Source organism: Loxodonta africana, chromosome 4 (genome assembly GCF_030014295.1).
Source record: "Loxodonta africana isolate mLoxAfr1 chromosome 4, mLoxAfr1.hap2, whole genome shotgun sequence".
Taxonomy (NCBI): Eukaryota; Metazoa; Chordata; class Mammalia; order Proboscidea; family Elephantidae; genus Loxodonta; species Loxodonta africana.
The window spans coordinates 849,605-866,272 of record NC_087345.1 but is presented as its reverse complement, the minus strand read 5'-3'; the positions used below and the strand labels follow the sequence as shown (position 1 = coordinate 866,272).

At 45.2% G+C, this 16,668-nt stretch overlaps 1 protein-coding gene across 5 annotated transcripts in view; it reads right to left on the bottom strand.

The window, feature by feature from the left end:
• MLC1 (modulator of VRAC current 1) overlaps window positions 1-16,668 on the bottom strand; it is a 38,813-nt gene that overhangs the window by 19,145 nt on the left and 3,000 nt on the right. For 2 of the 5 annotated variants that reach the window (XM_003422848.3, XM_064285204.1), the window contains exons 2-4: window positions 15,944-16,033; window positions 13,750-13,803; window positions 13,111-13,212 (exon numbers count right to left, since the gene is read on the bottom strand). In XM_003422848.3, coding sequence (XP_003422896.1) covers window positions 13,111-13,212; window positions 13,750-13,803; window positions 15,944-16,033 — 246 coding nt within the window. The remainder of the gene's footprint in view (window positions 1-13,110; window positions 13,213-13,749; window positions 13,804-15,943; window positions 16,034-16,668) is intronic. The other 3 variants (XM_064285206.1, XM_064285205.1, XM_064285207.1) reach the window with 3 other exon arrangements.

Here is a 16,668-nt window from a genome sequence, read left to right as displayed (position 1 = left end):
GACCATCCTCCATGCCACGCTGCCTGACAGGCCTGCCTTTCACTCCCTCCATACAAGCTGGCAAGTCTGAGGAGCAGAAAGAGGGTGGAGGAGTTGTGGAGCGAGCTGGGGAGCAAGCGATAGTGGCTGCAGCTGGAGAGAGAGCAGGGCCGGGCCTCGGCTTTGCTAGCCATGACCCAGCCCACAGACTGTTAACGGCAGTGCTGTGTGCTCGCACTCATGAATAAACGTTGGTCAGGCACGTGGGCTAAGGCTCTTCTGGGGTGTGACCACGAAAACACCACCCTGGATTTGGAGATGGATGGGAGACCTGAAACCTTGAACTCCAGGCCTCCACGTGCCCCTCCCTCTCCAAGCTGAGTCTCCCTTGCATCCCCGCTTCTGAAACATGGCTCTTCCTCTTCCTTCAATCCTTTCTTTCTTTTTTTTTTTGATTTGCCCTTGTAAATATTTTATCTTATTTATTTATTTTTTTTAATTAATTTTTACTGTGCTTTAAGTGAAAGTTTACAAATCAGGTCAGTCTCTCACACAAAAATTCACATACACCTTTCTTGCTGTACACCCCTAAGTGTCCTCCCTCTAGCGAAACAGCACAGTTCTTCCCTTCACTCTCTTTCGTGTCCACTCGGGCAGCTGCTGGCCCCCTCTGCCCGCTCATCTCCCCTCCAGACAGGAGATGCCCACATAGTCTCATGTGTCTACTTGATCCAAGAAGCTCACTCCTCACCAGTATCATTTCCTATCTTATAGTCCAGTCCAATCCCTGTCTGAAGAGTCGGCTTTGGGAATGGTTCCTGTCTTGGGCTAACAGAAGGTCTGGGGACCGTGGCCTCTGGGGTCCTTCTAGTCCCAGTCTGACCATTAAGTCTGGTCTTTTTACGAGAATTTGGGGTCCGCATCCCACTGCTCTCCTGCTCCCTCAGGGGTTCTCTGTTGTGTTCCCTGTCAGAGCAGCCATCGGTTGTGGCCGGGCACCATCTAGTTCTTCTGGTCTCAGGGTGATGTGGTCTCTGGTTTATGCGGTCCTTTCTGTCTCTTAGGCTTGTAATTACCTTGTGTCTTTGGTGTTCTTCATTCTTCCTTGCTCCAGGTGGGTTGAGACCAATTGATGCATCTTAGACGGCCACTTGCAAGCGTTTAAGACTCCAGACTCCACTCTCCAAAGTGGGATGCAGAATGTTTTCTTAATAGATTTTATTATCCCAATTGACTTAGATGTCCCCTGAAACCATCTTCCTTCAATTCTTAATCCCACCACTGCTCAGCCCCTTCTTCCTCCTCAACTCAGAGTTTTTGGTTGGTTTGGTCCACCACAGTAATGCCAATGATAAAAGCAAAAGCAGGAAGGTATTTGGTAAACTCATTCCCAAAGCCTCATGCAGACATTTGGCTAAAATGCCCACTGATGCTCTTTGCTTTGAAAGCACGGCTGGGTAGCTTAACCACGGCACCACCAGAGCTTAAGGGATCTAAACACCCGCTTAAAGGGCAGAGATAGTCAGACTGAATAAAAACGCAAGACCCAATCGTACTGTGAGAACTGCACTTTAATTATGAAGACACAATAGGTTAAAAGTAAGAGAAACTCATTTGCTCTGTAAACTTTCACCTAAAGCACAATAAAAATAAATAGGCAAATATGCTGTTTACCATAAACAAAAAAAAACCAAATAAGTTAAAAGTAAAGGATGGAAAAAGATGAACTATGCTAACACTAGTCAAAAGAAAGTTGGAATGGCTATATTAATATCAAAGCAGATTTCAGAAAAAAGAAAATCATCAGGAAAAAGAAAGTCATTTCATAATCATAAAGGGGTTGATTCATCAAGAGGATATAACGATCTCGAATGCTTGGGTTGATGATTTCTCAAAAGTTAAGTAAAGAATTACCATAAAGAAAAAAAAACATTGCAGCTGAGTCGATTATGACTCATAGTGACCCCATAGGGCAGAGTAGAACTGCCCCATAGGATTTCTAAGGCTGTAATCTTTACAGAAGCAGACTGCCACATTTTTCTCCCATGAAACAGCTGGCAGGTTTGAATTAACAACCTTTTGGTTAGCAGCCGAGTGCTTAACCCCTGCTCCTCAGAATTACCATATGACTCAGAAATTCCATTCTTAGACATATACCCCAAATAGCTGAAACCAGGGACTCAAACAGGTACTTGCACAACAGTGTTCAATGCATTATTCACCAGAGCCAAAAGGTGGAAACAACCCACGTATCCATCAACAGATGAATGAATAAACAAAATGTGGTCTATCCATACAATGGAGTATTATTTAGCCATAAAGAGAAATGAAGTTCTGATACATGCTACCACTTGGATGAAACTTGAAAACAGGCTGATTGAAGGAAGCCAGCCACAAAGGGCAAATAAGATATGATTCCATTTATATGAAGTATCTAGAACAGGCATAGAGAGAGAAAGTAGACTAGTATTTATTGGGGGCCGTGGGGAGGGAGAAGTGTGGTGCATTGCTTAAAAAGAGAGAGAAAGAAAAACCCAAAGACATTAAAGTGGAATTTAATAACACTAAAAGCAAGAATAAATCAACCGTTAACCGAAAGTCAGGCAGTTCAAAACTACCAGAGGCAGCTCAGGAGAAAGATGTGGCAGTCTGCTTTAGTAGAGATTTACAGCCTTGGAAACAGTATGGGGTTGCTGTGGGTGGGAATCACCTTGACGGCAGTGGGGAAGTGGGGAAAACAATAACGACAAAAACTAACCAGACTGACATCACAATTCTTAATTGCAACTCTCTATTTTTTATTATGCAAGCAGTCAAGCTATCAAACGATGTATTGCATTGGGCAAATCTGCTTCAAAAGACCTCTTTAAAGTGTTAAAAAGCAAAGATGTCACTTTGAGGACTAAGGTGCGCCTGACCCAAGCCATGGTATTTTCAATCGCCTCATATGCATTGGAAAGTTGGACAATAAATAAGGAAAACTGAAGAAGAATTGACGCCTTTGAATTATGGTGTTGACGATGAATATTGAATATACCATAGACTGCCAGAAGAACAAACAAATCTGTCTTGGAAGAAGTGCTGCCAGAATGTTTCTTAAAAGCAAGGATGGCAAGACTTTGTCTCACTTAAGTTGGACGTGTTATCAGGAGGAACCAGTCCCTGGAGAAGGACATCATGCTTGGTAAAGTAGATGGTCAGTGAAGAAGAGGAGGACCTTCAACAAGATGGATTGATACAGTGGCTGCAACAATGGGCTCAAGCATAATGATTGTGAGAACGGTACAAGACCAGGCAGTGTTTCCTTCTGTTGCATATAGGGTCGCTATAAGTGGGAGCCAACTCAACGGCACCTACCAACAGCATGCAACAAAATGACTCTCGTCCTAAATATTACTATATCTTACACACACACACACAAAATCTTAGAATGGATCACAGATCTAAATGTAAGAGTTTTAGAAGAAAACATAGGAGATAAATCTTTGTGACCTTGGGTTAGGCAAAGAGTTCTTAGACAAAATACCAAAATCACAATTCATAAAAGAAAGACTTGATAAGAGATAGAGTTCATCAAAATTTAAAACTTTTGCTCTGCAAAAGACACTGTTAAGAAAATGAGCAGAAAAGCTACAGAACGGGAGAAAATATTTACAAATCACATATATCTGACAAAAAAAAGCTCTCGTATCCAGTATATAAAGAACTCTCAAAACTTCACAGTTAGGAAACAAGCAATCCAGGAGGCAGAATAGTCAGACGCCTCCTGTGGCCCCCCTTACAACAAAGACCCCATAAAACAAGTGAATCAATTACATATGACGATCTAGGAGCCCTGAACATCAAAGACAAAGTTGAGGAGATCGAACTGAGTGGCAAGGGGAGGGAAGGACAGACGGTTCAGAAGCAGCGAGGATTTGCCAGACCTGGCCTGGCCAGCACCCTGCAGGCTGGGATTGGCTGGCGCAGGAGGGCTGAGGCAAGCAGTAGCACTCGGGACACGTTTTCCACTTCAGGAGACACCAAGCGGTGGAGGATCTGCACAAGCCTCTGGAGCCAGGGGAAGCAGTGCTGGATCTTCGAAAGGTAAGTGCAAGCGTCTAGCCTACCTCAAATAACCGTTCCCCCTCTGGGAAGTGCCTCTCTCCCCTCACCTGCCTCCTCCCTGCTCAGTCCCAGTCCGGTTCCAGTCCGGCTTCAGCTATTGCCATACCCCCTAGGACGGAAGTGGGACTCTTCATGCACATAGAACATTCTCCAGAACAGACCACAAAGCAAGCCTTAACAGTATCCAAAACATCAAAATATTACAAAGCATCTTTTCTGACCATAAAGCCATAAAAGTAGAAATCAATAACAGAAAAAGCAAGGGAAAAAAAAAGATCAAATACATGGAAACTGAACAAAATCTTGCTCAAAAACTACTGGCTTATAGAAGAAATCAAGGACAGAATAAAGAAATTCATAGAATCAAATGAGAATGAAAATACTTCCTACCAGAACCTTTGGGACACAGCAAAAGCAGCGCTCAGAGGTCAATTGAAAGAAATAAATGCACACATCCAAAAAGAAGAAAGGGCCAAAATCAAAACATTAACCCCGCAACTCAAACAAATAGAAACAGAGCAGCAAAAGAATCCCTCAGGCACCAGAAGAAAGCAAATAATAAAAATTAGAGAAGAATTAAATGAAATGGAGAATAGAAAAACAATTGAGTCAACAAGACCAAAACTTTGTTCTTTGAAAAGGCTGAGAAAATTGATAAACCATTGGCCAAACCAACAAAAGAAAAATAGAAGAGGAAGCAAATAACCCAAATAAGAAATGAGATGGGTGATATATCACAACACCCCAACTGAAGTTAAAATAATCATAACAGAATACTATGAAAAATTGTACTCTACCAAGTTTGAAAACTTAGAGGAAATGGACAAATTTTTAGAAACTCACTACCTACCTAAATGAACACAAACCGAGGTGGAAAAACTAAATAAACCTATAACAAAAGAAGACAGTGAAGAGGTAATAAAAAAAAAAAAACTCCCAATAAAAAAGTCCTGGCCCTGTTGGCTTCACTGAAGAATTCTACCAAACTTTCAGGGAAGAGTTAACACCAGTACTACTAAAGGTATTTCAGAACATAGAAAACGATGGAATGTTCCCAAACTTATTCTATGAAGCCAGGATAACCCTGATACCAGGTAAAGACACCACAAAAAAAAAAAAAAGAAAATTACAGACCAATATCCTTCATGAACATAGATGCAAAAATCCTCAACAAAATTCTAGCCAATAGAATTCAAGTACGTATCAAATAAAATAATTCACCATGACCAAGTGGGATACATACCATGACCAAGTGTAGGGATGGTTCAACATTAGAAAAACAATCAATGTAATCCATCACATAAATAAAAGGTAAGAACCACAAGATCTTATCGATTGATGCAGGAAACGTAATTTGACAAAGTCCAACATCCATTCATGATAAAAAAAAAAAAAAAACCTCAGAAAAATAGGAATAGAAGGGAAATTCCTCAACATAATAAAGGGCATTTATACAAAGTCAACATCCAACATCATCCTAAATGGAGAGAGTCTAAAAGCAGTCCCCTTGACAACGGGAACCAGACGAGGATGCCCTTTATCACCACTTTTATTCAACATTGTGCTGGAGGTCCTAGCCAGAGCAATTAGGCTGGAAAAAGAAATAAAGAACATCCAATTGGTAAGGAAGAAGTAAGAGTATTCCTATTTGCAAACGGTATGATCTTATACACAGAAAACCCCAAAGAATCCACAAGAAAGCTACTAGAATTAATAGAAGCAAAGTATCAGGACATGAGAGAAGCATACAAAAATCAGTTGGATTTCTCTACATCAACAAAGAGAACTTCGATGAGGAAATCACCAAATCAATACCATTTACAATCACCCCCAAGAAGATAAAATACTTAGGAATAAATCTGACCAGAGATGTAAGAGACCTATACAAAGAAAACAACAAGGCAGTATTGCAAGAGACCAAAAGAGGCTTACATAAGTGGAAAAACATACCTTGCTCATGGATAGGAAAACTCAACATTGTGAAAATGCCTATTCTACCCAAAATGATCTACAGGTACAATGCGATCCTGATCCAAATTCCAACGACATTTTTTAACGAGATAGAGAAACAAATCACCAGCTTCATATGGAAAGGGAAGAGGCCCCAGATAAGTAAAGCATTACTGAAGAACAAGATGGGAGGCCTCATACTACTGATTTTAGAAACTATTACACCGCCACAGTAGTCAAAACAGCCTGGTACTAGTACAACAGCAGATACATAGACCAAAGGAACAGAATTGAGAGTCCAAACATAAATTCATCCACATATCAGCTGCTGATATTTGACAAAGGCCCAAAGTCAGTTAAATGGGGGAAAGACAGCCTCTTTAACAAATGGTGCTGGCATAACTGGATGTTGTTTGTTGTTGTTAGGTGCCGTCGAGTCAGTTCCAACTCATAGCGATCCTATGCACAACAGAACGAAACACTGCCCAGTCCTGTGCCATCCTTACAATCGTTATGCTTGAGCTCATTGTTGCAGCCACTGTGTCAATCCACCTCATTGATGGTCTTACTCTTTTCCACTGACCCTGTAAACCCTGGTGGTGTAGTGGTTAAGTGCTACAGCTGCTAACCAAAGGGTCCGCAGTTCGAATCCCCCAGGCGCTCCTTGGAAACTCTACAGGGCAGTTCTATTCTATTCTACAGCAATTCCACTCCTTAGAATATATCCTAGAGAAATAAGAGCCGTCACACAAATAGATAGATGCACACCCATGTTCATTGCATCACTCTTGACAATAGCAAAAAGGTGGAAACAATCTACATGCCCATCAACAGACGAATGGATAAACAAATTATGATGGACTGCTACGCAATGATAAAGAACAACGATGAATCCGCGAAGCAGCTCACAACATGGGTGAATGTGGAAGGCATTATGCTGAGTGAAATTAGTCAGTCACGAAGGGACAAATATTGTATGAAACCACTATTAAAAAAGTCAAGAAAAGGTTTAAACACAGAAGAAAACATTCTTTGACGGTTACGGGGGTGGGAGGGAGGGAGGGGGCATTTGCTAATTACACGGTAGACAAGAAATCATCTTAGGTGAAGGGAAGGACAACACATAATACAGGAGAAGTCAGCACAACTGGACTAAACCAAAAGCTGACAAGTTTCCTGAACACGACCAAACACTTCGATGGACGGAGTAGCAGGGGAGGGGGTCTAGGGACCATGGTTTCAGGGGACACCTAGGTCAACTGGCGTAACAAAGTGTACTAAGAAAAAGTTCTGCATCTGACTTTGGTGAGTGGCATCTGAGGTCTTAAAAGCTAGTAAGCAGCCATCTAAGATGCATCACTTGGTCTCAACCCACCTGGAGGAAAGGAGAATTAAGAACATCAAAGACACCTAGAAAATATGAGCCCGAGAGATAGAAAGGGCCACATAAACCAGAGATTCCATCAGCCTGAGACCAGAAGAACTAGATGGTGCCGGGCTACCACAATGACTGCCCTGACAGGGAATGCAACAGAGAATCCCTGATAGCGTAGGAGAAAAGTGGGATGCAGACCTCAGATTCTCATAAAAAGACCAGACTTAATGGTCTGACTGAGACTGGGGGGACCCAGACTCTCTGTTAGCCCAAAACTAAAACCATTCCCGAAGCCAACTCTTCAAAGATTATACTGGACTATAAGGCATAACTCATAGCGTCCGCTATGAGTCGGAATTGACTCAACGGCACTGGGTTTGGTTTTTTGGTTTGGTATAAGACATAAAACAATGCTGGTGAGGTGTGTGCTTCTTAGCTCAAGTAAACACATGAGACTATGTGGGCAGCTATTGTCTGGGGGCAAGATGAGAAGGCAGAGGGGGACAGGATCGGGTTGAATGGACACAGGTAATGCAGGGTGGAGAAAAGGAGTATGCTGTCACATTGTAGGGAGAGCAACTAGGGTCATATAACAACATGTGTATAAGTGTTTGTATGACAGATTGACTTGAATTGTAAACTTTCAAAATAAGTGTTTGTATGACAGATTGACTTGAATTGTAAACTTTCACTTAAAGCACAATAAAAAGAAAAAAAGGATAGAGGTAAAAAAAAATGTTCTGCATCCCACTTTGGTGAGTGGTGTCTGGGGGTCTCAAAAGCTAGAAAGCAGCCATTTAAGATGCCTCAATTTTTCCCAACCCAATTGGAGCAAGGAGAATGGAAAACACCAAAGACACAAGGATATATTAGCCCAAGAGACAGAAGGTCACATAAACCAGAGACTCCATCAACCTGAGACCAGAAGAACTAGATGGTGCTTGGCTACCACCAATGGTTGCCCTGACAGGGAACAAAACCGAGATTCCCTGACGGAGCAGGAGGAAAGTGTGGTGCAGAACTCAAATTCACGTAAAAAGCTCAGACATAATGGCCCAGCTGAGACTTGAGGAACCCTCGAAGCCATTTCCCCCAGACACTCTGTTAGCCCAGAATTTAAACCATTCCCGAAGCCCTCTCTTCAGACAAAGATCAGACTGGACTATAAAACATAAAATAATACTCATGAAGAGTGTGCTTCTTGGTTCAAGCAGATACAGGAGACCAAATGGGCGACTCCTGTCCAGAGGCGGAATAAGAAGACAGGAAGGGACAAGAGCTGGTTGGATGGACACAGGAAAACCAAGGTTGAAAGGGGGAGTGTTCTGTCACATTATGGGGATTGCAATTAGTGTCACATAACAATGTGTGTGTAAGTTTTCGTATGAGAAACTGACTTGAATTATAAACTTTCACTTAAAGCACAATTTAAAAAAAAAAGGAAAAAATTTTTTTTGATTCTTAAAATATTTCGAAATATAATTTAAAAAATCAATAGCCTCTGTCTTCACCACCAATAATCCATCTGAAAATACAATAATAAAAATAGATATCACTCATATTAGCAACAAAATCTGTGAGTTACCTAGAATTCCTCAATCAAGAATGTTGTTGTTGTTGTTGTTAGGTGCCGTCGAGTCTGTTCCGACTCATAGTGACCCTGTGCACAACAGAACAAAACAGTGCCCGGTCCTGAGCCATCTTTACAATCCTTGTTATGCTTGAGCTCATTGTTGCAGCCACTGTGTCAATCCACCTCGTTGAGGGTCTTCCTCTTTTCCGCTGACCCTGTACTCTGCCAAGCGTGATGTCCTTCTCCAGGGACTGATCCCTCCTGACAACATGTCCAAAGTATGTAAGACGCAGCCTTGCCATCCTTGCTTCTAAGGAGCATTCTGGTTGTATTTCTTCTAAGACAGATTTGTTCGTTCTTTTGGCAGTCCATGGTATATTCAATATTCATCATCCCCCATGTGACTGTCAGTTTGTCGTACTGTGGGGGCTTGCATGTTGCTGTGATGCTGGAACCTATGCCAGCGGTATTCAGATACCAGCAGGGTCATCCACGGAGGACAGGTTTCCGCTGAGCTTCCAGAATAAGACGGACTAGGAAGAAGGACTCGGCAGTCTACTTTTGAAAAGCACTAGTCAGTGAAAACCTTACAACCAAGAATACACATTACAAAACATCAAAACTCTAATAAAGGACATAAACAATGATATGAACAAATGGAGAGACGGCTATACGTTTGGATGGGATGGCTTAACATAATAAAGATGCTGATTCTCACAAAATGATCCTACAAACTTAAAATAACCGTAGTGAAATTCCAGCTTCATTTTTAGGAATTCAGCAAACTTGATACCTTTGCATTACGGTGTTGGCAAAAAACATTGAATATATCATGGACTGCCAGAAGAACAAATAAGTCTGTCTTGGAAGAAGTACAGGTACTCCTTGGAAGTTAAGATGGCAAGACTTCATCTCACTTACTTTGGACATGTTATCAGGAGGCATCAGTCCCTGGAGAAGGACATCATGCTCAGTAAGGTAGAGGGTCACTGAAAAAGAGAAAGACCCTCCAGGAGATGGATTCATACAGTGAGTGCAACAATGGGCTCAAGCATAACAACAACTGGAGAACGGTGCAGGACCAGGCAGCATTTCATTCTGTTGTACACAGGGTTGCTTTGAGTAGGAACCGACTCGATGGCATCTGAGGACAACAACAATGCTGAGACTGCACTGTCTTATTACGACACCTTTATAATGATTTCTGGTACTGGTGAGATGAATCCCCCAGCCTCTTCTTTGAGGAGGGAGGGTGGCTGTCCTTCTGTGGCCCATGGACCCATATATAAACCTGCAGGATTCCAGATTTAAGCCCATTTAGTCTGCTGATTAGTTAGAGAGGACCTCTCATCTCTGTGGTGTCTGGTCCTGAGCTTGGTATATCACTCTATTTATTTGTCGTCGTTGTTGTTGGGTGTGGTCAAGTCAGCCGTGACTCATAGCTATGCTCTGCACAACAGAACAAAACACTGCTGGGTCCTGCACCATCCTCACAATTGCCGTTATGCTTGAGCCTGTTCTTGCAGCCACTATGACAACCCATGCCGTTGAGGATCGTCCTCTTTTTGCTGACCCTCTACTTTACCAAGCATGACGTTCTTCTCCAAGGACTGGCCCCTCCTGATAACATGTCCAAAATAAGTGAGACAAAGTCTTGCCATCCTTGCTTTCAAGGAGCACTCTGGTTGTACTTGTTCTAAAACAGATTTGTGCATTCTTTTGGCAGTCCATGGTACGTTCAGTATTCTTGCCAGTGCCATATTCAAAGGTGTCAATTCTTCTTCAGTCTTCCTTACTCATCGTCCAGCTTTCGCATGCATATTAGGCAATTAAAAATACCACAGCTTGGGTCAGGCGCACTTTAGTCCTCAAACTGACATTTATCTAGGATTTCTTTAATAAAGAAGCATTATAATTTCAAACCATTACCCGCCCATCAGTCTGTCATACTGTGAGGGCTTGTGTGTTGCTATGATGCTGGAAGCTATGCTATTGGTATTTCAAATACCAGCAGGGTCACCCTATGGTGGACGGGTTTCAGCAGAGCTTCCAGAGTAATACAGACTAGGAAGAAAGGTCTGCCAGTCTACTTCTGAAAATTAGCGAAGGAAAACCCTATGGATCACAACAGAACACTGACTGGCTTGCTTTGGACATGTCATTAGGAGGGTCAATTGCTAGAGAAGGACGTCTTGTTTGGTGAAGTAAAGAGTTAGCAAGGGTGAGGAAGGCTCTTGGTGAGATAGATTAGCACTATAGGCAATTCTATAAAGTGTCAGCTTTATTTAAATTACATTTTCCAATTTTTGGTTGCTGGTAGGAACATGATTAGTATTTTACATTAATTTTTATATCCAGCAGTTTTGCTAAATGTTCTTAATGATTGTAACACCAAGTGTTATGGATTGAATTCTGTCGCTAAAAAATAGGTGTTGTAAATCCCAGCCTCTATGCCTGTGGCTGAAACCCTGGTGGCATAGTGGTTAAGTGCTACAGCTGCTAACCAAAGGGTCGGCAGTTCAAATCCACCAGGAGCTCGTTGGAAACTCTATGGGGCAGTTCTACTCTTTGAGTCGGAAACTCCACGGCACTGGGTTTGGTTTTTGGGTATGCCTGTGGCTATAATCCCATTTGGGAATGGGTTGTCTTTGTTATGTTAATGAGACAGGATTAGTGTAGGGTGTATTTTAAGTCAATCTCTTTGGAGATATAAAAGAGATTAAACAAGCAAGCTGGCAAGAAGTGGCCGGGAAATAGAGACACCAAACCACATGAAGACCACCCAGAAGCAGAAGCTCAAAGAGAGGTGAAATTTCCCCCAGAGACAGAGAAAAAGCCTTTCCCTAGAGCCAGTGCCCTGAATTCAGACTTCTAGCTGCTTAAGCTGTGAGGAAATAAATTCCTGTTTGTTAAAGCCATCCATTTGTGATATTTCTGCTAAGACACCAGGTAGGCACAAAATTATCTCATCTGCTAATAACAGCAATCTTCTTGTCAAGCTCTCAAGCGGACTTTTCTTGCCTCACGAGACTGGTCGAGACGCCCAGCCTCAGGGGTCACTTCCTTCTTTTCTGATCTTAAAGAAAGCGTTCCACGGCAACAGACGTCTGTGGTGGGTTTTTTGGATGTGTTTCTTATCCAGTTGAGGAAGTGCTCTATTTCCAGTTTTCTATGAGTTTTTTCTCTTTTGGCATCATAGTCTAAATGACCTTTTTTTTTTTTTCCATTTTTCTTAGGGTACATAAAGGAATGGTGTATCTTATCATCAACAGCATCGCAGATTTGATGAAGTTTAGTATTTTAATTTTAAAAACTACCGTGGAAATGAGATATTAAAAATCCTGTTTATCTGATAAACTACGAGGTTACATGCCTACAGTGGAGTATTATTCAGCCGTAAAGAGAAATGAAGTCCTGGTGCACGCTATGATACTGATAAGCCTTGAAAACATCATGTGAGTGAAATAAGTCAGACACAAAAGGACCAGTATTGTATGACCCCACGTACATGAAACACTCAGAATAGGCACACGTACCGACAGAGAGAGCAGACAGAGGCTGCCGGGGGCGGGGGCAAAGGGGGTGGGGAGCTAGGGCTTACGGGCACTGGGTTTCCGTTCAGGATGCTGGACAAGTTTTGGGAATAGATAGTGGTGATGGCTCACAACAGGGTGAAAGCAATTGATGCCACTGAACTGTACACTTAAACATGATTAAAATGCGAAATCGTTAAAGATAAATTTTTTTTTAAATACTGTTTATCAGTAAATCCATCTACTGGAATCAATGAAAGAGTTAAATAAAGACAACTCTTTCCTTCTGATGAAAAATAAATAAATATTTATTTATTTTTTATCTATTTTCTTTTGAGTGGAGAGTGTAAAATTCTGGAAACGGGGCAGACCCGAGAAGCGCAGTGCACCAGGGCAGCTGCCACAGGCTCCGAGCTCACTAAGCGGGTGACAGGCCCACACTGGGGGCCCCGCAGCCCACGGGGAATGGGGCAGACCAGTCTCTGCTGTCCCCCGTGCTCCACGCTCCCTACAGTCCACTCACGGGTGACAGCGGTAGGGAAATACATCCCAGTCGACCAGGTATGCGAGCTGCTCTCTTCCCAACAACTCACGTTTACTGCCGACGGGTTCAGGACGAGCTTACATCCAAACCAAATTAAGCACGTGGTGGTGACAGCAAACGTGGAAACAAACAGTATCTGAAAGTTGGGAATCTGGAAAACAAGACGGGAGAGTTTTTCCCCTTTGAACAACTGAAGAAATAAAGATGACATTACACCAAGTTCTAGGTCGTTCATTAAAACCCTGAAACTGTGACACACAGGAATTAGTAGCCAGGTGGGTACCCTGTGCATGCCGGTCTCCCCTGGCCTCTCTGCCAGGCAGAGGGTGTAAAGGAGGCAGCCCTGCAGTCTGGGTCAGAAGTCATTTTTCCATGGGGGCTGCTGTGGGCCACCTCTCTGCACCCACTTTGCCACTTTGGCTGTGGAGCCGTGCCCCCTCCATGCATACAGGTGCACGCAGGTACACACGCACAGGCACTAACCATGTGTATACACGTGCACATACATACACACACAGTGCATACACACATGTGCACACACACACACGTACACACACATACCTGTCAGCCCCTAAAAGCGCCGGCCCACCTTCCCACCCATGCCTACTGAGCCCTGCCATCAGGGCCCTCTCCCAGCCCATGAGCAGTGGGCCCACTTGGAAGGCGACAGACAGAAGGTAGGACTCACCACATTGACGTTTCTCCTTGAAGCAGCAAAGCTCACAATCGCTGACGGAATGCACTGGAGAAAAACCAGAGAGTGGAGGAGAGGAAGGTTAACGACCTGAGTTCCGCGCTGCTCATGCTGCTTCCTTAGCGTGTTTTACTGTGATGGGTAAGCTTCCATAAGGGTCCGAATCAGATCTGCAAAGTGTCTCCAACCCACTAGGTGCGAGGGGACTTGCTTGACTTTGAGTGGGCCCATGAACTTCAAAATAGTTTATTATGGAAAAGTTTATTTTCTGATGAGCATTAAGGAGAGCTGTTTTCACTGCATGGGGAAGGCCAGGGTGCAGCTGGCTTTGGCCCCAAGGCCAGGCATTATGGCAGTGTAAGAATTACAAAAAAGGAAGACAACTATGTGTGACATCAGTAGGTCCCCTTACTATTCAGGGCCCCCAGAGCCCTCACATGCCCAGGGAGAGCTAGTGGGGGCTGGCCAGGAGCCAAGGAACTTAGGCAAGAGGGCAGCCATGAAAACAAGGGGCACCAGATGAGTGGGAGCAGAGGAGGCGAGACCAGCTTGGGTTTCAGGGTGCCGACCCTGCAGACTCTGGGTGGGGGCCCTGGAGACACTAGATGGAGGCCTGGAGACACTGGGTGGGGGCCTGGAGACACTGGGTGCTGACCCTTCAGACACTGGGTGGGGGCCTGCAGACATTGAGTGGGGGCCTGCAGACACTGGGTGGGGGCCCTGGAGACACTGGGTGGGGCCCTGGAGACACTGAGTAGGGCTCTGCAGACACTGGGTAGAGCTCTGCAAACACTGGATGGGAGCCTGGGGACCCTAGGAGGGGTCAGATGTGGAGCAGACAGGAGGGAGCGAGGCAGGACTCCTAGGTTTGGGGCCTCTGCAAAAGACTGGGATGGGGCTGAAGGCAGGTCTGAGACACACTTGTTGTCAAGGACAACACAGCACTGAGAAGAAGGGCTGCTCTTGGAGGGGAGAGGAGAGCAGGAGGGCCAGAAGGCTGGGATGTGGGCGGCAGCTCCACAGGCCCCTGAGAGGTGGGTGAGGGACGGGCAGTGTTGAGTGTGGGGGCCACGAGTGTGGCCCACCCAGTCTCCTCTGGGAGAGCAACAGGCACTATTGACACCTGTACTGGACAACAGCCATGTTGGTGCTGCCATAGCAGATGGCATGGAGTCCACAGATGTGGGCCGCTCCAGTGGTGGAGACAGAGGGCCGAAGAGAAGTTTCCGGACCAGCGGGGGCTGGGTCAAATTCTTTCAAGGAGTTCTATTCTGAGGGGGCAGACAGAGCAACATGGGGGTAAGGGAAGCCTGTGTCCTTTCTGTCTTTCACGATGGTCCTCGATAGTGCAGTGGGGCGTGATGGCTACAGTCAGGAGCAGCATCCTTGCCCAGCGATAGGGAAGCCAGACACGGTGAATGCTGGATAGGGTTAGGAGACGGTGGTGCTGGGGGTGCCCAATGCTGGTCATTAGCTGCAGCGGTGAGGAGGCCAGGCAGTGAATGTACGGGAGCATGGCACCAGACGGGCCACCTGAGGTGCCGAAAGGCTCAGGGAGATTAGTGTTCAGGAAAGGGAAATGCCTCCGACCCCCTTCAGCCGACAGTCTAGGGCCTCGGAAGGGCTGGAAATGTGCCCCTCCCACCCCAGCCCGGGAGATCACCCTGAAGAGCAAGCTGGCCAGGGGGTCCCAGGGCCAACACCCACCCAAGACCCCCGGGGATGTGGCTCTGCGAGAGGTGGCATGGGAACACGGGGAACAGGAGCTGCAGCCTAGTCAGGCAGGTGGTCAGGGCTCCTCCAGCCGCCTCTACTGGGATGGTCACTGGACACCTGCTGCCCCTCCCCAGGCTCTGGCACTGGGTAAGAGTTCAGAAACACAGCACAAAGGTTTGGGGGTGGGGGGCGGACAGGCAGTGGGTATGTGTGCAGCCCCCAAATCACAGATGGCAAGTGCCTGCCAGCCACAGGGCAGGGCTGAAACTCAGAAGTCTATGTAGCAAGATTCATATCTGCTCCATTGATGCTTCTCAAAAATAATAAATCCCATCAGAAGCTAGCATCACAGAAGTGGATTTGGGAATGGGAGACAAGCGGCAGCAGTCCGCAGGCTGCAGGATGAGGAATTCAAACATCATACAGCAGTGGACATCTGTGTCAGGAGGCACAAGGAAGGGGAGAGGCTTACAGAGCCTGCAGCGCAGCGCAGGTAGTCCATCTCTGAAGGAAACACGTTTCCCAGGTAGAGTGAAAACCCGGAGGTTACCAGAAGGAAGCTCTGCAAAACAGCAACATCCATTCAGGCTAAGAGGCAGTGTGTCTGAAGATTAAGAAGCCAGCCCAGAAACAATGAACTCCTTGATTACAATGCAACCATTTTTGTAAATCGGATGATTGGCCCACATCTCCCTGGCATCAGCCTGCACCTGGATCCAGCCTGACCTGAGCTCCTTCTGAAGGATGGTCGTAGGCCCTGCCACATCCCAGGCAATAGAACTCCCCTTCCCCCAGGTGTCAGAGCAGTGGAGCTTAATACAGTAATGAGGGAGGGAACTCTGAAAGTCTGAAGCAAGAAACGGCACCTCTCCCCCAGAAAATACCCACACCCTAACACTGCAATTTCAGGGGCTTCATGGACCCCCTCCAGACAATCTGTCACACTCCCTCTGCAGAAGCTAACCCCTCTGAGAAGATGCCAGGTACACCCCAGCACAACAGGTGAGCCGAGAGGCCCTCCCATTCTCTGCTCAGACCTGCCTGGTCTCCAGCCTCCACCTTTGCCTCCCACAGTCCATTCTCCACACAGCAGTGAGGGATCCTTTCAAAACCAAAGTCCTGTCACTTTCCTTCTGTGCCCAGGCCCTGCAATGCCCTCTGTCTACAAGGCTCTGCAGTGGACCCCTGCACCTCTCT